General features: G+C 36.6%; 2 protein-coding genes across 3 annotated transcripts in view; one reads left to right on the top strand and one right to left on the bottom strand.

Moving 5' to 3' along the window:
* The window catches only part of LOC145999578 (gamma-aminobutyric acid receptor subunit pi-like), an 85,952-nt gene extending 79,778 nt beyond the window's left edge, over positions 1 to 6,174 (top strand). Inside the window, exon 9 of the mRNA XM_083136604.1 lies at positions 5,177 to 6,174. Coding sequence (XP_082992730.1) covers positions 5,177 to 5,332 — 156 coding nt within the window. The 3' untranslated portion in view covers positions 5,333 to 6,174. The remainder of the gene's footprint in view (positions 1 to 5,176) is intronic.
* Positions 6,096 to 26,291, bottom strand: part of LOC145999577 (fatty acid synthase-like) — a 138,624-nt gene continuing 118,428 nt past the window's right edge. For both annotated transcript variants that reach the window (XM_083136602.1, XM_083136601.1), the window contains exons 28-34: positions 25,572 to 25,714; positions 24,975 to 25,222; positions 22,780 to 23,263; positions 19,812 to 20,266; positions 14,122 to 14,295; positions 11,363 to 11,560; positions 6,096 to 6,350 (exon numbers count right to left, since the gene is read on the bottom strand). In XM_083136602.1, the coding sequence (XP_082992728.1) occupies positions 6,240 to 6,350; positions 11,363 to 11,560; positions 14,122 to 14,295; positions 19,812 to 20,266; positions 22,780 to 23,263; positions 24,975 to 25,222; positions 25,572 to 25,714 (1,813 nt within the window). In that variant the 3' untranslated portion in view covers positions 6,096 to 6,239. The remainder of the gene's footprint in view (positions 6,351 to 11,362; positions 11,561 to 14,121; positions 14,296 to 19,811; positions 20,267 to 22,779; positions 23,264 to 24,974; positions 25,223 to 25,571; positions 25,715 to 26,291) is intronic.

Genomic DNA, 26,291 nt, shown 5'->3' with positions numbered 1-26,291 from the left:
TTTGGCCTACTGAAGGAAACCATTGAGTGTCAGTAGATTTCTGAGAGACACAGTAGAGTACAATTAATAACAGTAGACATGGACGTCCGCAGGATTTTTTCCAGGGAGGGGCAAGGAACGTATTTTTTTCCAGGGGGGGGGGGGGGCAAACGAAGGAAAATTTTCCCCAAAAATTGTGTTGTTCCCTAAAAAACATTGTTTAAATTTGAATTATGGTGTTCATGCAATAATTAACACATATTATTGTGGCTAAAATGAAATTATATTTGTGAATTACATATTTTTTGGTTGACTTTCATTTTCCAGGGGGGGCCACGGCCCCCCTTGCCCCCCCTTCCGGACGCCCATGACAGTAGATACTGTCTACTGTGAACAGTTGAAATTTCCAGCAGGGATATGCTGAGCCCAAGACCAGGGCCACAGAAACACCTGAATTTAAAAATGCGTATTGTCTAATGGGAAAGGGAGCTCTTCCTCATTCAGGTTTTTGAAATTTTTATTGTACCGAAATCTCATCATTAAAAACAACAAAAGCAAGCAATGGACATAAACTATTTCAGTTTTAGTTATAAAAAGCAGCAGCCTACTATTTGCAATATTTACGTTAGACCTATAGGCAAGTACAAAATGATCAATAATTATCTTCTTGCTTAAATCAATTACTTGATCATAATTCTGAATCGGTTTTTCATATAATATTTCTTCAATTTGTTTCTTTTTTTTTTGTACACACTGAACACTACATACAAGTTTATTTCAAGTCTATTCCTTGTAAGGAATGTGAGAAAATGGTGGTGATTCCATGAGTTCATGGATTTTGTTCTTACTTAAACCACACATGCACACAGCACAGGACAGACCAACAAATTCCATACTTCACACATGAACTCTGTCACTGCAAATATTTTAAAAATTCCTCCTCATCCAGTTTTGTAGTACTCAGAACGACACTTCAACTTTTCTTATCTATCATACAAGAGATGTTTACATTCTACTGGCTGTGAAGGACAGGCTCAAAGCCACAGACCGAGCGGTCCCCCATGGCCAATCATGAAAGGAACCCCAACCGCAACTGCTTTCTGATTTGTCTGACAACGAAAGTGGAATTGCAAGAGGCAGCGAGAACAGTTTGCTAATTTCATCGGAAAATCACTAAGTCTGGACCAGCAAGTGCTACAGCTGGTTGTCATCCACATAATTTAGTTATGAAGGAAAAGATATATATATATACATACTTTTTGTCAACATGGGAAATACGCTCTGCAATCAATTAAACATGTATACATTTCTATACGCATTTCATTTAGTGGAGTTTTAGCAGGTTTTGAATTCCAGTTATTGGCAACACTGAGGTTCTAGCTCTGGGAAAAATGAGTCCTCCGTCAAACGAACCTGCTCTAGAAGTGAATCGAATGCATCACGACACAGCATTCTGGGTCTGGTTTACTTGCAAACAGAATCGAGCAGTTTAAAGTAAAGTCACCCATAAACTATCGTTTTTTTTTCTCACACGGTCATTATCTGAGAGTAAAGCATCAGTCACATTTGCTGGTCTATTTTCCTATATTTTTGTTTGGACTTCGGTGATAGCCTAGATAAACTAGAATATTGATTAAGACATTCCTAGTACCATGCCTCCCATCAAGAGGAGCCATTCTAGCTCTGCTGTAAATTGGACACAGCAATCTCGCACGCCATTTGCTGCAAGGGCTAGATCCTGTATTGTGCCTTCTTGAATATGATGATTTTAATTTCTTCAGAGTTTTGACCTTCCCAGTGATTCATCATCCATGTTAGGTGATGACTGTTTTAACTAATGTTTTAGTATCATGAGTATAGCAGGCCGTTACACTGTCTTTTTTTTTTTTTGGTGCGCTTACCTTCTTAATGTGTCCTGTGCAGGTTCCTCTATAACATGCACTTTTAATTTTTCTCAAGAGGTTTTCCACACCCCCTTTCTTAACTCACAGATTAGGATTTTAGATAAGGGGATTCTCTGCCGTACACAAAGGGTGCAAACTAGCCATATGTGCTGAGACACACCCACAATTTGTAAATTATTCATTCTAAACAGAAAACATTGCTTATTCAGACATTTTTTTTACAAAATCAGGGTGCATGAAGAATATGTTGATACACATAAAAATATTAACAAAAATGCAAATTCTTCTTTCAAGTACAGGTTATTTATGTACATAAACATTAGATTGGTAAAATTATGGGTAATTTATCAAAAAATTTGTATGTAGTCCCGGTGGTGGTGATTGGTTTACCATAGTGCGGGGGCAACTACCCCCAACCCCTCATCGCTGCCACTGTATAGTCCTATCAGTGGCGAAGCGTGACATTTTTATGTAGTCACCGCAAGATTTGCCAAACAGAAGGGGCGATCTTTCAATGGAGAGGGGAGCACAATATTTCTCTGCAACAAACGCCAAGGTCATTGCCAATTCAATGTAAAAGCTCATACCACAGACCAGGCGCATCACCTGATAATGTTCACATGAGCACTCGTGTATGTGTCTTAAATTACGTACATATTAAATGCACATACTCACATACGTATATTTATTCGAAAAAATACTATGTTTCATGTACGAGTATATACACACAATTTATTCTGACGCGACTTCTTTCACGTCTGATAACTTTTCTATATAGTTGGTAACACTGACTCCTACTGTGTTCCACGGAGGGCGTTGAACACAATTGCTGTGCGTGTTGCATAGAGCTGACAGCTAAGGGGCTGTTGGCCACTATACCCCGAAGATGTTCACTTCCCTGTGCGAACACTGATGCAAGCGGCAATACTTCTTACATTTGACACTAAGAGTGCAGCATATACAAGGCATGTCTAGGGGGACTGGAAAAGGTCTGTGCTACATAGTTGCAAACTTTAGCGAGAATTCGCTAAACCTGGCAGATTTTATGGGGGATAATTTCCCTCAGGCCCTGCTTGTATTACATCAAATATAGCGTGATTTTGGGAGAAAATTGTTGAAAATAAATTGAACTGTTATTCTCACTTTTGCAATTGAACATGAAGTTACAAGGGAGAGGAGTAAACCTGGAAATAGTACAAAAACATTATTGTGAACACTTGTATACAAACCGCACGCGACGCCACTGCCACAGACCTTAGGACTACAAAAGACCCATAATTCTATCCCATACGATGAGAATTATTAAATATGATGGAAAGTGAAATGCAAACACCTCAATTGTCACATTTAAAGGTAACAAGAACCTTTATGGTTCGCCGCCAATTGTTGTTTTGATAATGAAAAGCAGATTCATATCGTTCAATGTGTGCTTTTCCTGTTAACAAGTGGAAATAGCAGACATTCGAGTGGTGTGAACCAGGATTTTCGAAGAGTAGTCATTCCTGAAGTCCTCATTTTGCCATCGTTTCCTGCCTTTTCTTTCTTCTTTTTTTTTTCAAAGAATATTGAGCCTAAGCAGAATTATGATCCTCACCACCCCTTCTTGAGCACGCCACTGGACACTCGGAAGAATCTTGATGACTCCAGACAAACCCTGCCGTGGTTGTAAATATGGGGATGGGGGCTGAAAAAAGGGCCTGTTATGACCCAGATCTTCAAGAGTGGGGGAAAGTACAGGTCGTTGGACTTGTCTGCCTGTTCGGAAGCGTTCGGCTGTTTTCGGCACAGGCAGAGACCAGAGAGATTCGCACCATTCTACGATGAGCAGGGCCGATGAACAGCATTGCCTTCAATAGGAAACTTGGCAGGAGGGTTCAGCACGAGGGGTACTATTGGGGCCTCATTTCGATGCGCTAAGATTAGCGAATCTCTAGCGTATTTCGAGCTGGCTTATTTCGCACAAATATGCAAGTATTCTGACTTATTATTTTTACTGCTTCTCTAAAATATATAAAATGCAATATTTTTATTATTTTGCTTGTTCATCGCTGCATCTCCCGATGACCGGACACCTCGCCTCTGAGTCCTATCCATAAAATAAATACAGCATTAGATTCATGAATAGTTGAAGCTAGTGTAAAACTTTGGGCTCCCATGGAGCCAAGTGGTTAGTGCTCTCACCTCGGTGCAAGTTATCCCAGGTTTGATTCCTCCTGGGAAGTTCTTAAAATTTTGGTGATGACAACTAAATGAGGATAATTTGTGAACCTGCCTGAAAAGAAGAAGTAGTGGGGGTCTGATCTTGAAAGCCCGAAAACAGTGATGATGAGACTTGAGACATTGATCACTAGGGCCCGGGACTTTATGTTTTAACATATTTTTTTTATTTGGCATCAGATCGATTATTAGGGTCAGATCTTTACACATTTGATGAATATGAGCCGAAATAGACGAACTTGATAAGGCATATTTTGACATATTTTAGCAATATTGCATTTTTGCATCATATTTCTTCAATGTTCTTCAAATAAGACATATTTCTGTATAATTTCGTAATTATCTTGCATGTAATCGGTTACTTTATAATTTATTCTTCGTACCTTCAGCTCAACGCATAGTTCATATTATCTATGGTAGAAGAAAGGAAATTACAAACGAAGAAATTAAGATCACATGTATTTTTTTTACCAATTAGTACATAACAATAATATCCTCTTTTTTTATTCCGCTGACAATTGATAGCCATGTGAACATTATTGAGGAAGAATGTTCTGTGTCATTGTTGTGCAGGCACGAGAATCACCACGCAGGAGATAAACAAGTTTCAATTGTTCTCATTTCTTTACCTTGTTTTCGCTTCTCACAACAACCAGTCAGATTTACCAGAGCTGTAGTGAGCTGCCAATTGTGCTTTAGTTTCCAGAAATGAAATATTTTGAGTGTTCTCCCACTGCTTTCTTCTGTTAAAGAAATGTTTACTTCATTTAATAACTCACCCTAGTCGATCTTTCCTGGAAGATTCTGACGAGAAATTCGAAAGTACTGTTGTGCATAGCTTTGCTTTACTGGAAATATTTCTGCCTTTTTCTGACATATTTTTCAATTTTTATGACATAATTACATACATATTTTGCAGTTTTATAAGACATAAAGTCCCGGGCCCTATTGAACACACCTCACCCAATCGAAAAGCCACTTAGGACTGTTGCACCACAGAGTTTAATTTAGTTTAGTGTAAAACTTTATTTTTCTTATGCAAAATCTATTAACAGATTCTTTCTTTGCCATTTCAGAAACCTCTTGGGAAAGCAATGGAAGAAGTAGATGTTATGTTGTGTATCAAATTTTTTAAGAAGATTTGGGTTATTCCTCTCGATCTCATTACCGTAATCATGTTCCCTGTGCTTTTTATAATATTTTGCTGTTGCTACTGGATCTTTATTGCATAGACTTTTACTGGGAAACGGGTGACAAGCAACATGTGACTTCAGAAATGATGCAACCTTTAGTTTGCAGCTTTCACTTGTCAGTTTGGTCTGAAAGCTATCTTATACACTTTCCATCGTGAACTAAACATTGATACTTGACAAGTGCACGATTCATATTTACAACTAGAACACTAACAGTTGCAGACAGCCTAATAGATGTGCTCTATGCCTGCAAAAGCAGTGAAGCAACAAGTTACAAGGTGGGTGATAGCAGAAAAGTTTGTTTATCACCACATTGTGCAGTGGTGAAGGTATGGCAATGCACATTCTTGATCTCGACCATACTGGAAGAAAAGTGATCAATGAGTGCTACAAGGTACTCATTTAAGAGTCTCAGAAATGTTATGCAGTCATAAATATTTCCACAAGAGATCAACCACCCTGTGATTAAAACATGATTCTTCCACATAGCAGCCAGATACTCTACTGACTGAAGCACCTCAACTCCAGATCAGTGGCGAAAATGGGGGTTACATATACTATTGTCAGTAGTTATATCTCATTTTGCAATATTTTCCTGACTTTAACATTTTTTTAGGAATACTGGGGCAAAAGGGCTATGACCCCCTCCACCCCACCCCCTTGGACACACCATTGATCTAGATGGTAGCAGTAGCCATAGATATTACAATGACCAATAAACTAAGTAAGTGTTATGGGTGTATCAAACTTGTAAAACAGTGAAATGACAGGACAAATATTAAAACATCAAAATTACAAAAAAAAAATATATTCTTATTCTCACCATACATGAATGTAGCACAGTATATTACAACTATGTATACACGATAGAAAATTTTATACATAAGTACACATTACCTACAAATAAATTTACATATTATGTTACAAAATTTGCTTTTCATTATTATCATGCGAGAAGTTGCTGGAACTTATCAACTGTTGTTTGTAAGGAGTCCTCTTGTGAACTACTTTGAGAGAATGCCTCTATGAAGAAGATGCTTAAGTTTCCTTTGCTAACCTGAAGTAAAAAAAAAAAAAAAGGTAAGAGTTGAACATGTTTGCAACACACATATGTCTAACTGACAAAGTAATTGTCAATATTGCAAACATTATTAGTAATTTATTAATATGATACCGATAGGTAAAGGTAAAGTTCCCATGCATATAGCACCGTGCCATGAAGGCACATTTTGGGGATGTGGAGGTAGGGCCCCACACATTCTCGATCTCGGCCATTTTGGAGGTGATGGAATCAGCACCACACTCAGGCTGCCTTTAACCCCCAGGTACCCATTGATTTGAAGCTGGGGGAGCCCCAGAGCCACTTATGTAGGGCCAAGGCTGGAAAAATTCCGATCTTAGATCACCCACCCTGGGAATTGAACCCGGGTCTCCCGAATGGCAGTCAGAAACCCTATTATCAACTAGACCACCGTGACTCTTAATATGATACTGATAGACTAACAATGTAATATTTATAATAATGCATAACTTATACCACCATATTCATTGCAATATTTTTGTCACATATTATATTTCAGATGATTCATTTGTAAATAAGCATGCTAGCCCCTATACCCAGGTTCACAAATCTTCTTATAAAAAAATTCTGGCAAGATAAGTACCCTATTGTTAGGGGCATGCATATTTCGTTTTTGACGAAAAAACGAAATTTGAAAAAACACATTGTACTGTTAATTTTTCATGTTTTTGAAAGGTGTGAGATGCATTTTGTGACCATGTTTTGTCACGAAATAATGCGAAATGAACTGCAAAAAGCGAAATTAACTCTTAAACACGAAATTCAGGGTTTATTCACCGACGCGACACCTTCTGAGGTCTGAATTATCCTTTGAGTTATGCAATTCCCGGAAAATTGACTAATTCTGCTGTTAATATTGGAGAAGCAAAAATGGACTCCTTTACACAGAAATAAACTTAATACTCTGATAACTACATAAATGTGCTATTAGAAGTGAAATGTTAATTCTGTGGAATAAGTGTAGTTTTTAAATCAAATTTAGGATTATATTCACAATTTTAAAACCAAAATGTCTTTTTATATACCAGTTTTCATCCAATTTTTCACCGCTATAACACCGATATTTTATTTTATTTACCACTTTTGAACCCGAAATTGACTCCGTTTTTGTACCGAAATTTGCTTTTTTATTTACCAAAAATATGTGCCTCTACCTATTGTTTAAAAAAATATGTATATTGTGCACATACATAACAGAAGAGTTTCCTTATAGTCAAATCTTGGTGCACTAGCCTTTGGAATAAGTAGTCCTGGACTACTTTTTTATGTTTCCTGATGGGAGGTACAGAATTTGGTGTTGATCCAACATTATGAGGAGAATTGGGGAGCTGCTTGAAATCAGTAGTAGTGGACTCTGGTGTCAAACATTGGAAACAGCAGCAAAGGGTCTTAATGTGTTAAGCATGCTGAATGGAAAGCCACTTGCATCATGGAATTTAGTTTAGTTTAGTTCAGAGGTTCCCAAACCTTTTCGTTTTATGACATAGTGTGTCAAGATCTTTCTGTGGCACCCAAGTCAGAATGTAGGCCTGTCTAACACTTGCAACTCTCAGTTCGGTTGCTTGCCTTAAGTTAAAAAATAAACACATATTTCAAATTCAGAAACATTTTTTGTATGTAAAAAAAAGTATTAAATAAGCACATATTATTTGGAACAATCATATCATTGACTAACAAGTGTCATTTCAGTGAAAATAAAGGCCTTCCCGATGGAGCAGTGGTAGCTTCATCACCTTGTAATCAAGGGGTCCTGGGTTCGTGGTTCAGATCCCAATTTACATTGTAGGTCCAGTCCATATTAGCCTTACTGTGCATAAAGTGGACTTAAAACACCAACTCCACATCAGTAAAAATATTGGAACATTTCGCAGTGGCCCTGTAAGCCAGACACGGTGCCCCAGGGCACCACTCTGGAGACTGATGGTTTAGTTCATGCATAACAGAAAGATGCAAGTGGGAAGTGAATGTAAATAATGGAAATATAAGAAATAGTGGATTGAATTAATCAACAGACATGAGCGAATCCATACATAGAAGTTGTAAAAATAAAAGAAGGAATTAGCAAGAAAGATGGAGAAAATAAATTTAAATTTAAATTTAATTGTAACAATATAACCGTTTCTGTATCAATTTTTAACTCATTATAAAAAATAATGCACACATACACACATCATATGTATAACATTGTTTCTTCTATGGTATAAATCTTCCATATTCTCAACATTGGGATGCTACAAAAGTCCATGTTTGTCAAGAAATTCATTGGTTATACATTGTATATATTGTTTAAGTATACAAAGAAATGTTCTCAGGTTACCAGCCAAGTTAAATCGGCATTAACCTGACTGGTAACCCGAGAACACATGATCAAATCATATCACCAGGAAAGTTACTACAATTACTACAATGCATCTCTTCACAAAGATGGACTTTTGTAGCATCCAAGCGTTGAGAACGTAGGAGAATTATTTCACAAAAGGAACATTGTTGTTATATATTTAGAAAGTTTAAATCACTTCAAACTTTCTTGTGAGCTAGTTAAGTCATGCATCATTAGGGCTGAGCTGATGCTGATGCCGATACTCTTACCGATTCCCACCGATACCGATGCTTGAAAATTGCAATAATTAAAATTTGTTCAAAATACTGATCAATATTGGTGTGTCAATATTCTTCTCCAATTATATGCATCAATGTACCAAGAAATTTCCATTAGAATATTCAAGAATTGCATCAGAATATTAAATATATGTTATGTAATCACAAAATATTTTTTTTTTCATGCAAAATTGATGCAAAAGAAAAATAAAGTTTGAATTTTGCATAATTTCCAGGATAATTAGACTCTGCAATAGTGTCGGGTGGCATTCTTGCGGACCCCGTGAAAGACCAAAATGCCGGAGAAGTATCGGCTGGTATCGGTAGATGAATTTCAACTGATACTTTCCGATACCAATACATCGGCTCAGCCCTATGCATCATGCATAAATTTTAAGCCTGAGCCAATGCGACTTCGAACAAATGTCCATACCTAGGGGCATGCATATTTCGTTTTTGACAAAAAAACAAAATGTCAAAAAACACATTGTACTGTGTATTTCTCATGTTTTTGAAAGGTGTGCATTTTTCTACCCTGTTTTGTCACGAAATAATGCGAAATGAACTGCAAAAAGCAAAATGAACTCTTAAACACGAAATTCAGGGTTTATTCACCAACGCGACACCTTCAGAGATCTGAATTATCCTGAGAGTTATGCAATTCACGGAAAATTGATTAATTCTGCTGTTAATATTGGAGAAGCAAAAATGTACTCCTTTATACAGAAATAAACTTAATACTCTCATAACTACATAAATGTGCTATTAGAAGTGAAATGTTAATTCTGTGTAATAAGTGTAGTTTTTAAATCAAATGTAGGATTATATTCACAATTTTAAAACCAAAATGTCTTTTTATATACCACTTTTCATCCAATTTCTCACCGCTATAACACCGAAATTTTATTTTATTTACCGCTTTTGAACCCGAAATTGACTCAGTTCTTGTACCGATATTTTGCTTTTTTATTTACCAAAAATATGTGCCTCATACTGATACCAAGATTCCCATTGATACCAATACAATAAAAAGTATTTCGAAGTTTTGATTCATACAGGTGTGTCAGTATCTTACTTCAATTAAGGTAAAGTTCCCCATTCTTATAGCACCGTGCCGCGAAGGAACATTTAGCGGATGTGGGGGTAGGGCGCCACACATTCTCAATCTCTTTCCATTTTGGAGGTGATGTGATCAGCACCATGCTCCAGCCATCTTTACCCCCCCCAGATACCCATTGATTTGAGACTGAGTGAACCCCATAGCCACTTGATGCGGGGACAAGGCAGGAAACATTCCTACCTTAGATCAGCCGCAATGGGAATCGAACCCAGATCTTCCATGTGGCAGTCAGACACCATTACCAACATGACCACCGTGGTGGCTCTTACTTCAATTATATGCATCCATTGATCAAACGTTTTGCTTGAAAGTATTCAAAACACATCAGAATATTAACATGTGTTATTACTACGGCTCGTAAGTTGAAGACCTATAAATTGCCAAAAAATACCTATAAAAAGACCTAAAAATATCAAAAAAAGGACCTAAAAACTGAAAAAAAGGACGTATAAATGTAATCCGAATTAATTAATAACTTCAGTTTTAATTATATATTTGATGAATAAAAAAAATACAAAATTCTGGTGGTGTGGGACACACAGTGCGAAAAAACTATATGAATAAAATGCATCTTCTTTCAGTCAAAAATGTTTTTCTCTCGTTTTAGGGATGGTTCAAATATTATTATTTTTTTATTTACTACAGAAAGGATGTTTAAGAGGTGATGAACTGATGATTCGAATTGAGAATGGGCAGTAAAAATGTAGTGGAAAGAAGGTGAAGTTGCAAAAAAATGCTGTTAAGACCTTAAAAAAGGCTAAAAAAGGACCAATAAGCCAAAAAACGCCGAAAAAGGCAAGAAAGGACAAATAAAACCCACCTTTTTCTGGCCGACAATGACCCAAAATGAACAAATATTATGTTGGGCCTCGTCTTCGGACACTAGGGTAAAAAAAGGATTTTTCCTCAACTTCCGAGCCCTAATTATTACGTAATAACAAAAATCAAGTTTTTCACACAAAACTGGTGCATAATGTCCAAGATAACTGGACTTGACAGAAATATCGCTTGGCATTTTTGTAGATCCTGCAAATGATCAAACACCATAAAAGATACCAATATATGACCATCAGTGGCAATGGTTGGGTGCCAAAACCTGGAGAGGGAGCAAGGACATTGTACTTTCTCTTGCTAGACAAGTCTTAGCATTAAGCGGCCATAGTTGGGGGAAAAGGGTGGTTAAAAATGAGGGTGCAACTATACCCCTAATCACCGCCACCGATCAACATTGGTATCAGCCCAGCCCTAATAAATTTAAAAAGTTACTTACAGTCTGCACACCGAGATCATTTTCAGTCATTTGAACATCTTTCCTTGACTCTTTACCCTGTGATGAGATCACTTCCCCAAAGAAGGATGCTGCTTTTCTTGATAACATCACATTAAAGTTAGAGTTCAAGTCGATTAGGCTGCCATCTGAAGTTAACCGAGCTTCCCAGCTCTTCTGTGATGGACAATCCAGCTTCTTCTGAAAATTAGATTATTGTTAAATGAACAGCCCAATCTTTATGTAGAAATTCAGTAATATTACTCTCTTTAGACAACAGGAACATATACTTAAAATACTGTTGAGTATTTATTGACACTAAGCTGTCAGTTTCATGCTAGTGAAATATGTTGTGAGCAAATATGTTGTAGGTTAGGATTAAATGCACACGGATTAAAACAAGGTAAAAGTTTAAAGCTAATTATTATTTACTTTCCTTCTTAGCTTTTAACTTTTCCCTGATGAAGGAAATACTGAAAAGGTATGTGCCTACGCACATATAGTCCTTGTACATTTTTAGGAAATATTTGTGCCACGAGTTTGACTATGGAGGTGAGGGTGGGGAGGAGAGAAATAAATTAGAATTTACCATTATTGGTGGGGATAATGGGAGGGAGGGAGGAGAGTATATAGTATCAAAGCTCATTGGTGGATGGAAAAAGTTTAAAATGATGAGGACAAAGTCAGAACAACTGACAAGCTGGAAAAATTGTGCTAAAAATTAGAGAATTAATCGGAACAAGATACTTTTTATGCATGATCCCAGATATCATGTAAGTTAACGGCAAGTTAACAAGATTCGATTTAACTTGTCGTTAACTTATGTGCTATCCGGGATAGAGTCTCAAACTTGACTATAGTTTCATGATGATGAATCTATGACAAATCATGTAATACAAATTATATAACAGAAAAAGGAACATATTAGCTATTAAGAAATATTACGAATATGTAATTTATTGTTTCTGAATAGTGTAATTGATGAATTAGGGTAAGTACAAGAAATATATAAAGCATGTAGTTATTGTCTTATTTCAATTAATTTACACGGGACTGTACGTGTGTGTGAATTCGCCCACTAATAAATGTATGAATATTGAGAAAATATTTCAAATAAAGTGGGCCAATCAGAAATGTGGTTTACAGTCCCATGCGAATTAATTGAAATATGACAATAACTACACACGTTATGTATTTTTTGTACTTATACCCTAATTCATCAATTACACTATTCAGAAACATATTCATAATATTTCTTAATAGCTAATATGTTCTTCTTTCTGTTATATAATTTGTATTACACGATTTGTCATAGATTCATCATCATGAAAGCATAGTCAAGTTTGAGACTCCATCATGCATAAAAATATCTTGTTCCGATTAATTTGCACGGGACTGTACAACACCAAATGATGGAATATAGTCAAGTCAAGAATAAACTAGAAGGATCCAAGACTCTCCGTGCAAAGTGTATAATATGAGATATAACATTTTGATTCAAGTCCCAATGAATTGTACCTAGTCACTCTTCAGTTGCACAGAGTTTTTATGTGAAACCACCAGGCAATAACATTCAACAACCTGCCACCATTGCAGAGTGGTTAGCACATCATGCTATGATGCCAGAGGACCCAGGTTCAAATCCCAGCCTGGGTGTAGGTGTTTGCGAATGTCCAACCATCAATTTCAACATATCATCACTCATCCCCATCTTCGTGATTAGCCAAAGTGGCAGGAAAGAGAAGTAAAATAAACAAAATCAATCAATCACATTTAACCTTTATAATAATGCATTGCACAAAGTATGTTTACTATTTAACAATGTTACTTAGTTTAAATATGCTAGAAACAAAATCCTAGTTCAATATATAAGCTACTCTTGTTAATTCTATTTAAAGCGATTACTGAATATTAATTGTAAATTATTTGTTACAATTAATTTCATTGATTGACCTGGAATGTTTGTAATATGAGTCTATATATGTGGCCAAAAGAATTGGGCAAACTGTGGTAGAATTTTTGGTAGAAATAATTTATTTCACACTTTTTTACATTGCTAACGTACTATTCTGCATTGCGGAACATTTCTTTAGGTGTAACAATGAATTTCTAATGAAAATAATGTCTATTTCTTACATTTCCGAGTACTTACTGTTCTTCGTTATTTCGATTCTGTAACACACAATATGGTGATGGCGTACTGGTTCATCGCGCATTGTGCCAGTGTTTTGTCGATTTGGAGTGTGTATGCAGTGTTGCAACCTTGTTCACCAAAAAAATACCTACTTTCGTGCCCGGATTTGAAATTATGCTAATACCTCGCAAACCATTGACGTTAGACCCACAAACCATTTCCCATAAGGGTAGGTTAGGTTAGGCAAGCATAGTTTAAAAAAATTTTAAAAATTAAAAATACTAGACACGTCATGTTATAGTGAAAACACGGCGAGGTTTGAAACACTTACTAGGGGTTACATCATGTAACATGGAACATTGTGCTCACGTGCAGAAAGCAAATGGCGGCAGCAGCAATAACGTGTCGGAGAGATATTTTCGCAGATAAACACATAATTTCGCATTAAAATGGATCAAAACTACAATCCTCAACTTCAACAATGCTAAAGAAAATGATTTGCGTAAGTACTTTCATATGTAAAAAGTAAGAAATCCATATCCGCTATACGAAAGTGTTACCGAATTTGTATTTCAATTTGTAGGTCTAGACAAGAAACAAATTATAATAATGCATTCTTTACTTTTACCTTTCTGCGAACATTATCAAAGCTTCCAGTTGTGTCAGATGAACCTAGCAGTGCAAAGAGTTTTACTTTCTCGTTGATTGTATCCAGTTGGTCACCAATCTCGAGTCCAAGGTGTGCCGTGGATGAATAGCACAAAAGATTGTACGGGCCAGTGGGTTTAATAGTCTTCATGTGCTAGAAAGTAATTACACCAATTTATTCACTCAACAAACACTTTATATCTAGCCTCTGCAAGCAAGCAAAGAAATACGAGAAGAGCAGTGGCGTGCGGTGATAAATCAGGCAGGGGAACAGGTCACCTGCAATTGCTCCCCATCGCATGGGTGTCTTAATATAATACAATAGATCAAGTAAAATTCAACCCTTATTGAAATGTCAGAAGTGACAAACATGAGGCACGTTAAAATTATATGACAATAATAATTTTAAAGCATATGTGATATAATATAAAGAAAACATTAAAAATAAAATTGTTGATGCGCAACAAAGAAAAATTTGATAATATAAATTTATGAGTCATCAGAGAAAGAAAATAATATTTTGTCGTGACCTGTTTCATCTCTTTATTCGTAGATTAAGTTGACTTTTTTCATAGAGTTGAGTATTCTTGTAATTCAAACTTTCTCAATCCAATAATGGCACACAGATGGTTGAGTTTTTCATGACGTTCGCTAGATTAGTCAGGGTGGCTACTGTAGGACCATAGTAAAATTCAAGTATAATTCCCGGTTTTCAAAGCGAACTTTACAAAAATTCAAGCAGATGTTTTCTCTATTTCAAACTAAGGTTTTACAGTCTCTCACCACCCACACACATACACACAAACAAATACTTATATTAACAATATATGGTTTGTGCGATTCCAATGAATCCAATAATTCTAATTCACTTGGACGGTACATATATATAATTTAAGGTGCGGAGTTTACATTTGTCATTTCACATAGCTACTCGGCAGTGGCGTGCCAAAGGGGGGTTGGTAGGGGTTATATTGACCCAATATTCCTAAAAAAAGAACGTCAATGGTAGGAAAATATGACAAAATGAGGGCGGACTACCGCGAAAAAGTATAGGTAACCCCTCCCTTACAAAAATCCTGGGCACGCCACTGCTACTCGGGACTATAAATACATCTACAAACACAAGTCACATATGTTACGGGAAATAGTAATCTACGAAAAATTGTTAATTCTATAAGAATTTTAAATTTACCTAATCAACTTCAAGATATTTTATCTTGCAATAATCTTCAGTCTATCAGATGGATTGTTCTTCAAAGAACACTAACAAAGCAAATGGATTGAGAGAATTCTGTATTATTTTCCACGCAGCTTTATTTACCTTCCTCAATAAAAATACAACCTAAACCGTGAAAAACTTGTTTCAGGTCATTAATAAATATGTATAAATTCAATGGAAGTGGGATTTTAAAAAGTTGCAATTTTTCATGTCTACAGAGAAAATTTCAAGCAGAATTCACGCACAATTCCCGGAGCCAATAATTCACGCATAATTCCCGGAATTCAAGAAATTCCCGGTGAGTAGCCACCCTGTTAGTAGAAGTTGTTAATGTGACAAAACCCGACCTGTTCCAGACTCCCTTCTCAGGATTAAACAAGGACAACAATATAATTTGCCACTGGAAGAATATTCAGTTAATAATTTACAGAGTTGTAGTAACTCGTTTGAAAATGCTCTGTGTATGATTTCGTTTTAGTTTTTAATTCAGTTAGAATATGTGTTGGTTTGTTGTATTTTCTGCAAAGTTGAATGAACTAAAGGCTTTCGTCCTCAGCCGGTCAATCATACAACACTCGCAACATTCGCTTCTTGTCCTGCCACTGCATGCCTTGAAACTTTGGTCTTGGGGTTGGTGGAACAGGTGGATGTGAGCTGTTCCCTCGGAAGCTATTTCCCAGCATTTAGCCAAGGCATTTAGCAGACGCTTAGACTGTAGAAGGTTTTTCCAGTTCGTTATGTGTCAGACGCAAGTTCTCAACGAGATTAGGAAGTTATAGACTTTCTACACTCAAATGTATCACTTGTGACGTGATTAAACTTCAGCACATAGCAAAAACTGGAAGAAAAGCGAATCCGTAATATCTCTCTGAGGGAACAGCTAGAGTGTTCAGCTTCCGTGGTGCCGTGGGGATCGTTAACCTCGGGCGTGGTCGGAAATACTCGGCTTAAGACAGTAGAGGGCATGATACTAAGAGACCATGGTAGAGCATGGGGTGAGAACCATGATGCGTTGGGGGTAGATGACGTCAACAAACGTCCAGCCACGGTGAAAGATTTTCTTCAGTGTTACTTTTGGAAACGTTGATTTCGAGAGAAAAGTGTTCTTATTATGTTAATATAAATGATTTAAATAGCCCAAAAGCGCAGTAAGTAGGAGGGAACAGCCTGTTCCCTCTGTTCCATGGAGGGACCGCCACTGGAGAAGAGAGAAGAAAGCAATTTCTTTTAAGTGCAGAAATAGCTTGAGCAGTGCTGACAATACATTTACGAAATTGTAATTTGCATCAAATGAAATTTCTTTAGTCATCATCTGTATTGTATTTTTCTTATTTTACGCCACTTTTTTACCTTTTAAGACTTAGTGTGATGCTGGCAAACTATTTAAGATTAACTTTTAAAGTAAAATCCTTTAAAAATATCAATAATCCATTACAAATTGCTACATTTGTACTAGGGACGTTCAATATATAAGTTTCCCTGTGCTATAAAATATTGTATAAAACAATGCCATTAAAAAGAAGCACATGGTTGACAAGCGCCATCCTTCGTCTACAAGGAACAACGATCGATTCGTTATCAGACGTGAAGGCGCATGCGCTCAAGCGCGAAAAGTAAATGCTTGTTTGGAAAACGCGGGCTCGCGTCATAAGGAGTTCAGAAGCATGGATGGTGCATGCGTGTTGGAAAGCTGGAGTTAAGGGCGCTAAGGGCGTTCTGCTTATGGACTTTTTGGAACGAGGCAGAACAATTAATGCTGACCGTTATTGTCAAATATTGGATAAACTGAAAAACGCAATTTGACATAAGCGACCAGGTCTCCTATCAGCTGGTGTCATTCTTCTTGACGCTAACGCTCACCCCCACTCAGCAGTGTAAACACAACACAAAATTGAAGAATTGGGGTGGGAACAGCTGCCCCACCCTCCATACAGCCCCGATTTAGCACCGAGTGATTTCCATCTTTTTCCGGTGTTAAAAATAATGCTCAATAGCCAGAGCCCTGATTTTCTTGAAAAGGGTATGGACAAATTGGTGCAACGGTGGGACAAATGCCTGAATCTCTATGGGGATTATGTGGAGAAGTGAGGAAGGATCCTCCTACACATGTATGTATAGTTTTCTAATGTAACTTAAAAATATATTTTTTTACAGCATACGGAAACTTATATATTGAATGACCCATGTACTAATCTTTGTTCCATCATGGGATCTTTTTAATGTCACAGACAACTAGTATCAGAGAAACTAGTACAAGAAAGATTTTTCCACGTGTGTCATCTTCAATTGTTTTTGTTATATTTTTGTCACCAAGTGCTGAACAGCCTTGATGTTTGTGAAGTAAATGTACATATTTGCTCTAAATCATCCATTTTGCAATGCATATAACAATATACTTATCTAGTGATTAGAATTACCGTTTTTGGAATGTTGATTCAAAATACCAAGAATGACATCATATTATACACTGAACAATCTTAAAGAGTTGACCTTTGTATATGTCTCATCGTCTTACTAGCTCTTAAAAAGACTTCCTTATGTCAACAACATACTTTATTATATCACACGAATTATACAAGCAACCGAGCTGTTCTCCGCAATGCTCTCTCTCCTGACCGATCCACTCCTTCACCCCCGGCCATGTTGGCTATGACTGTGCTGCCAGTTCCCCCCCCCCCCCCCCGACTCAAGGCACTGTAGATTACACATATGTTACAGTATATAAACCTTGATGCCAATGCAAATGTACACAATTTCAATAGATTTAATTATAAATTTGTATGTTTCATATTTTGCTTGTTTGAAAGAACACATATATTTAAAGATATTGTTTTTTGATATTATCAGTCAAAAATTAACTGTTATAAAATTGCCAATTCAAAATATTGCACAATTTTATAATTTTTTCCTAATATACAAATTGGCTTTTTTAAACATCATATTTATTAGATTTAGCTGCAATAGTAATTTCAGACATATTTAATTGCATTATATGAATAAATTTGGAGTAATCATATGACCAAAATTATTATTATTATTGCACAAATGTGGAACTCTGAACTTAGCCTAACCATATGAAATCTTAATATGACAATATATTAATTTTATTGTCATAAAGTTGACAACTATTGTTTACAAATAGCCCCAATTCTCCAAATTGACCTCACAATGCAGGAGCCCCCACCAGGGATAGAACCCAGGACTGCTTACACCAAAGGCGAAAGTGGTAACCATTCAACTAAGCAAAATGTCATATTCTGCTCAAAACATATTCTTATAGACAGATTAAAGGGGCAGAGAGAATGACCCCTTTCCCTCTCCACCCTGCCAAGGAATATAACTAATAATAAATAAATAAACAAAAGAATAAAGCTGATAGTCTCCTTCACTTCCAACAGAAGTGATTGTACCCTACACTTCCGACAGAAAAGTTATTACTCCCTTGACATCTAAATGAAGTGATTATCCGATTGACATTTAAAAGAATTGATTGCCCAGTTTAGGTGTAAAAATTAAAGAGAACATCCCCAAAAATGTAAAAATACAGGGTGGCGGAAAAAGATCGCATTTTTTGGAATAGTGTCGTTGATTTTCAAGATACAATCGCTTTATTAGCACCAAAACCATCGGTAAGAATGCAGTTTGGATAGGTATACAGTGATGATTTAAGTATGGAAGATGATGTTGGAAAGATGACATCATTGTTGCTGTCCCCACCACATAATCTCATGTTTCGGCGATGTCTCTTGGCCCACACGCTCTCCAGATTTGTCTGTCTGCGGCTTCTTTATGTAGGGTTACCTCAAGTCGAAAACCTCGTTCCGTCAACGAGCTGAAAGTTGCTATTCGTGAAGGAATTACAGCTGTGCCAGACTAAGGGCAATGTGGAACTTTGAGGAGAGGCTCCAGATGTGTGCAGCTACAATGACATCGTCTTTCCATACTTAAATCATCACGTATACCAATCCAAACTGCATTTCATAACGATGGTTTTGGTGTTAATAAAACGTTTGTTTGATTTGATTTGATTTAGTTTATTTTACTTCACGTTTTGTGCCTCTTGGCTAATTTGCGAAGATGGGGATGAGTGATGAAATGATGAAATTGATGAATGGACATTCACAAACAACCAAGCCCGACCGGGATTCGAACCCGGGACCCTTGGTGTCACAGCGCGATGTGCTAACCACTCGGCCACAGGGTCGGGCTAAAACGTTTGTATATTGAAAATCAACGACATTATACTTATTCCAAAAAACTTGCATTCCTCTCGTGCCACTGTGTACTAACAATAAATCAACTGCCAAAGTAATAAACAGCAAAGGCAAGGCAATAGCACTTTCATAGTAGATGCAAATAACACATGCATATAAATTCCTGTAACTTTGTATTTCTACTTCCATAGTGAATTCAATTTATTCTCTAGCACTTTTAGACCCTCAACTCCTTACCTGAATGTAGAATCTGGCTTCGTCCTTGATCGATGGGAAGGAAACTTTCGGTGGGTACTGTAGCTTCCACAGAGGGCACTTTAAACTGTCAACTAGAGGACATAGGGTAGTCACTTTGTTATCAGCAGAGGAGAGAATCATCAATGGTTCAGCTGGGCAATCTTCAGGAATATCCGATGGAATTCGCATGGCTACCTCATTGTGATTTGGCTGTTGCATTGTACTTTTAGCTGATGTGCCCTGTTTCAAGTTAACTGGTGGACGTTTAGGGAGGATGTTCACTGTTTTTGTCATCTCATCTAGCTTCGTGAAGGTCAAATTCCTAACATCCTTCGAGGTGAGAGTGATTTTGGAGTTTTGTTCGAGGATTTGTTTTATCTCTGTAACCATCAGGGAATCCATCCCAAGGTCAGCAAGTGTTATTTGTGGATTAACTGATTTCTTGTCCTTTATTCCTGCAAAATAAGAGGAATATATTATTTGTGTCAAAATTAAGACATTTAAAAACATATTATCTTACCATGAATTTATTGACACAGTAACCTGTAACTTTCTGACCAAGAAAAATTATGTTAAAAGTATTGACTGTGATTCTTGGTTGATATTGGGATCAGTTAATCAGTGAAACTGGCAATAATTTTGGATAGATTCGATATTTTTAAGAGAGTTTCTGCAGATAAAACATATATTTAGAAATGAAATCATGCACATTGTTGGCATTTATAAGCAACATGTTGTAACAGAAACTTTTAAACTTCATGATTAATATCAAATAACGCCCACATAGTGGGTTGTATGTAGAGCAATATTTTTAAATTAAAACATTCTATTAAATTAATTACTAGATTTGATTCCCTGTATTGATTACAAAAATAGATTGAATTGATAAAATTTTGCCACAATAATTGTAATAATTACAATTACATTTATTTTTAAAATATTCAGAATGGATTTTTTACTATAACCTGTCAGCACACATTAGAAATCCATCTTTAAAACAGAGCTAACGTGTACTTTTCATTATAAACAAATATTAAATTTGTCAAATAAATATGAGTTGTAACTTGTTCCAAGAAATAATGAAATGCAATGTTTCAAATTTATACATATACAAAATGTTAGCAGAAACAAAGAGAGTTGTAATTACAGTTGGCGATGACTTGGTGGGCAATAATGTTAAGAGGTCAACTTTCAATCTCACGATCTCAACACTGAAGTTTCCAGGTTTAAGTCACAGCCTTGGGCATGGTGGTTCTTATGAGAGTTCCTTCATGAATTACATGTAAAAATCACTCATCATCGTTGTCATGATTAGCCAAAAGTGGCATTAAAGCAACATTAAATAACAAATTAAAGTTTTTGAGGGGCATGCATTTGACATGCTTACATCAAATAATTGTTATAGTTTCCTTATTGGCAAGGGGGAGTTTGCCACTAGGCTATCCTAGGAGCCGCAATTCCAGGGTAGTGGGGGAGGGACAAAAATGAGATGCTGAAGGGATAGAAGTGACAATTGACCATCAATAGGGATGTGCCGAAGCCGATTACAGATGTATAAAAATCGGCAGAAATTGACACATCGGCATCGGTATCGGCATCAGCAAAAACCCGATATTTAAACCGGTACAGATTATACTAGAGTTTTACCTTCTAATAAGTTTTATATTTTAGTTTTGTAAGATTTATTGAAAATTAGGTTATGATCCATCATTATTGTAGAGTTTTTGTAATAAAATTATTGCAAACTCTCATTCAGAGGATCAACCTAACTCAAAATCGGAAATAAAACAGTACATTCCTGAACCAGGATCTGCTGTTGTATTGGAAATTCAAAAATGAGTATTCAAACCTGAAGCAAATGCTGAGAAAATACTTGGCCATACTTGCTGCATCAGTATTCAGTGATTGAGTGTTCAGTGTTGCTGAACAGATTTGCGATAAGAGAAGAAGTAGGTTACTTCCTGAAGTGCTTCCAAAACTCGTGTTTATGAAGTTGAATCTGGCAGCAGTAAATTTCCAACATTAAGAACAGGAATTCATTTTGCATTTCAAAGAACTGCTTGTGTACTAATGTAAAATCTCTTGAGAATCGATGTTCTTCTTAAAGGTTCACATAACCAGCTTTTGTAGATGCAAATGTACATTCGCATCTCTTGAGAATATATATATGTATATACATATGATATGCAATACAAATGTACACAGCAAATTTATTTTTGTCATGCTGAAAATAACATCCCATTTCTGTTTAATAATCTTATGTATCGGAATCGGTTAAATATCGGCATCAGTATCGGTTCCAAAAATTATCGGTCAGTACATCGGCATCGGTAAATTTTCAGCTTCGTCACATCCCTAACCATCAACTGTTAATATTACTTAATATTGTGATAATAGCAAAGTAAAACAGCATGCCAAGTCCTTTTAATTGCTAATTCCATGAAAAAGATAGAAGGAAGGAGTTTGTCGCATTTACATAACTTCTTACATCTTAACCTTATTTTCAAATGTCACGTAACAGTGCTCAATTATAAACAATTGTTTCTCAAAGAAACTAATGTAAAAATGTTGAATCCCAAATACTGAAGGTAAAATGAAGGAATACTGACGGTTGAAATCAACATCCTTGTTTCTCAGTTCGTGGCTGTCGTAATGTAGTGTTGGTTTATTTTCCTTTGGTGCGTGTGTGGTATTAGAGTTGTGTAGCGAAATGCAAAGTTCAACTTTAATGAGTAATTCATAATCTGATGTGTCTATGTTTTAAAGTTTACAAGTGTTATTTATAGAGCATGCAATTAGTGGAAGTGAAGTACCATGAAACAAATCTGTTACTACTACTACTAATACTAGTAATAATAATAATAATAATAATAATAATAATAATAATAATGTTGGTAGGATAGCCTAGGCACCCAAATTTTATTGGGAGTATAATTGATGAAATAAGAACACACAGACTGTAACATACCAAGAATGTTTGCCACAATTTCCACAACAGAAATTTGAGTCTTCTTTGGTTTAACAGATTGAGTTCCAGCAACAACCATACTCGCAAGCACTGGATCATTTTGCTGGAGGAAGGTATCCAACACTGACAAACAAGATTTCATCCTCTGTGGGAGGGTGCCTCGCACAACCGTCGTGTTGTCTCCCATTTTTTCCGCAACTAGTCCAACATCACCAATTGCCCCCCACTGAATCGCCAGCCCTGGAAGGCCGTCTTCACGTCTCCTCTCACATATCCTCTCCATGACTGAGTTGGCGTAGCCGTAATTTGTTTGTCCAGCATTGCCACGACCACAGCTTACACTAGAAAATGCCACAAAATGTTCAAGTTCCGGGCAAAGCTTACGAGACACTATGTCGAGATTTTTGGTTCCTTCGACCTTCGGGAGGCATGCCCTGTGGAACTTCTCTTCAGTTTGATTTTTCAGGAATGCATCTTGGAGAACCTGAAAAGCATTGAACAATTATTACATTTGAATATTCAGAAGGTACCACAGGTAAAACTAAGGTAAATTGTCATTACCAGACTGTACTACCTCCAAGGTGCCAGTCAGTCATTCAGTTAGGTGAGACATGATCGCACAAATGGGTTGGGAATGCTTAGATCATCACCCCTACAGCCCTGACCTATCCCCATGTGACTTTCATGTGTTTAGCCCACTGATGTGTGTCCTGCTCGAAACCGACCCACCCACTCATACACTTGTGTTCGGGACATGCACTCACCACCATACACATTAGTCATATGCTCGTAAATGTTCCCTGGTGTGTTGCCTTCTGCTGTCAAGAACTGTATCATGGATCACTGAACCTCCTTTGTGGCACCTGGCACTGTGATCGCCATGACTCACCTCACTGAATGACTGACTGGTGTCTTGGAGGCAAATTGAACATACACAACCTCCCTTCTCTGCCAGTGCTGCCACCTAGCAATATGATCTGGAACTCGTCTCAAAGACATGTGGCGTACCCCAACCTGGCCTACATGTCCCGTAAGTTTCATTGCTCTGTCACTTTATTTCGTTTTTTCATGGCATTAATCCGGTTATTTATTGACCGTACCAAATATAACATTGAGTTTCGAACATTTTGTGAAGGAAACTTTTATGAGGGATTCCAAAATGAAACTTACTTAATCAAAATTCATACAATTTTCACTTCCACATTTTATTGGGAAATTTAGGGCAGTTAATACGTTGCTGTTTTCTGAAATTATTCAGAGATAACAGTCATCTGTGAATCCAAACCCATGTCAACCTGTGATGATATTCTACTAATGTTACAAACAGTGCTTCTAATAGTATTACAGCTCCTTCATCACAATTAATAAAGTGTGGAATTGTACAAAATATGTACATGACAAGCCGAAACTAATACTATATCTGACATCAAGGCACTTGATTTGGCTCATATCATATAAAATATTTTGTGCCACAAAATCTTCACAAGCCTGTGATATTAACAGAAGTTAATGTACTATTAGATCTCAAATCTAAACAAAAATGCTGGCCATAGGCATGGTGATCCAGTCGGTATGGCACGTGAATGAGTTGTGGAGACTTCAATTCAAATCCCAGGATGAGTTATTTGAAGTGTGAATTTGTCAAGAAATGTCCTTGCATAAAATGGCTCTGAGGTGACCCAGCCTCTAATCAAATGTTACCTGTGGGCAACCCTGAGGGATAAAGTATGGCTGAGATCAAGAATGTATGGAGCAATACTTCCACATCCAGTGTGTGCCTTCATGGCAGGGTACAATGCACAGGGAAATACTTCCCTTTTATTTTTGAAGTGAAAAGAGAGAAAGATATTTTATGAAAACCAATATTTTTATTTATTAAAAATTGTGATTATAAACTTTTGTTTAAAATAGAATCGTTTCTTAATTATTGGTCTATGTTTGCAGAATGCTTTTAGAGCACATGCAACTAAATAATAAATTTTCCATCTTTGCAAAAAAAATTGTAATGAAATAACAAATGCACGTCGATGCACGTCTTGTAACGTTACTTGAAATAGAATTAACAAAAAATCATGTGAGTTTACCAAGGTAGTTTTGTTCTACATTCAAGAATTATTTTTGTTTGTTCATTGGATTGAATTGCACCAGAAGAAAACATTATACCAGTATTCATTCAAAGATCTAAATAACTTTACCACAGCCAGGTTGAAGATTCCACCAATGGATCCAAGGTTTCTTGCTTCTTTGATGAGCTCTGTGGCTCCTTCCAAAGTTGAAACATCGGCTCTGGAAATGTGGACTTGGACTCCAGACTCTCTCCATCGTCTGACACACAGTGACTGGTAGCCTGTGCAGACCCCATTCCTTGATGTTAGAACGAGTCGAGTCGCTTTTCTGGATATCAACCAGTTGGCCAACTCCAAACCAAATCCTCCTAGTCCACCTGAAAAATGGTGGAAGTCCTTTGTTAACTTAACAACAGACACCAACTAACACAGCTAATATGAAAATCATCATTTTGCAGTCCAGAATTTAAGTAAATTATTTAAACAACTCAATGACTGGCCTATGTATGCCACTGATCGTTCTCCATCGCACCCTTCTGATGACCCGGTTTCCTGCCCGATTGTACGCGGGGAAGGTGAGAAGAATGGGTACGTGGCTATTTAAAACCACGGTTAAACTTCTTTCAGGTTAAAGGTTTCAATTAAAATGTAAAGTTGTCACACTACACAAATTTGAAGTAAATGTGATAAACAGTACAATGCCAAAAAAATAAAAAGTGCACCTACCAACAATGATATACACTTTGTCGTGACTCATATATGTCCTCTGAATGGCTGAAAATTTATTCATTGATGCCTCTGCCATCCTTTCATTTTCTTCCCTAATTTGTACTATGACTTTGCCTGTTTCTCGACCTGTTATCATGAATCTGAAAAGAAGACCACATGTATGTTAAGAATGTCTAGTTTTCTCTCATCAGTAAATTTAATTTAAATTATAATAGAATCTATATTTTATTTACTTCGTTATTTATTAGGGATAACTTCTTGCAGATACTGATAAGTAGAGCCGGAAGTTGAAGACCTTAAAATAGCCAAAAAGAGACCTATAAAAAGACCTAAAAATATCAAAAAAAGGACCTAAAAACGGAAAAAAAAGGACATATAAATGTGATCCAAATTAATTAATAACTTCAGTTTTAATTACATATTTCATGAATAAAAAAATACAAAATTCTGGTGGTATGGAACACACATTGCAAAAAAACTGAAAGCTTCAAAACAAAAGAAAGTTGCCACTTACAGAGCATCCTTCCAGACAAATTACGGTTAAAGGACCTTGTACCGTACCTGCTTCAGCCGTCCAAAAATATATTTCTTTATTTCTTTTTTTTATTTCTTTACTACAGAAAGGATGTTTAAGAGGTGATGAAATGATGATGATTCGAATTGAGAATGGGCAGTAAATGTAGTCGAAAGAAGGTGAAGTTGCAAAAAAAAGCCGTT

The sequence above is a fragment of the Lepisma saccharinum genome, chromosome 15 (assembly GCF_977018435.1).
Source record: "Lepisma saccharinum chromosome 15, izLepSacc3.1, whole genome shotgun sequence".
NCBI lineage: Eukaryota > Metazoa > Arthropoda > Insecta > Zygentoma > Lepismatidae > Lepisma > Lepisma saccharinum.
Note: the sequence above shows the minus strand (reverse complement) of the source record. Positions and strands in the feature narration are given on the sequence as shown.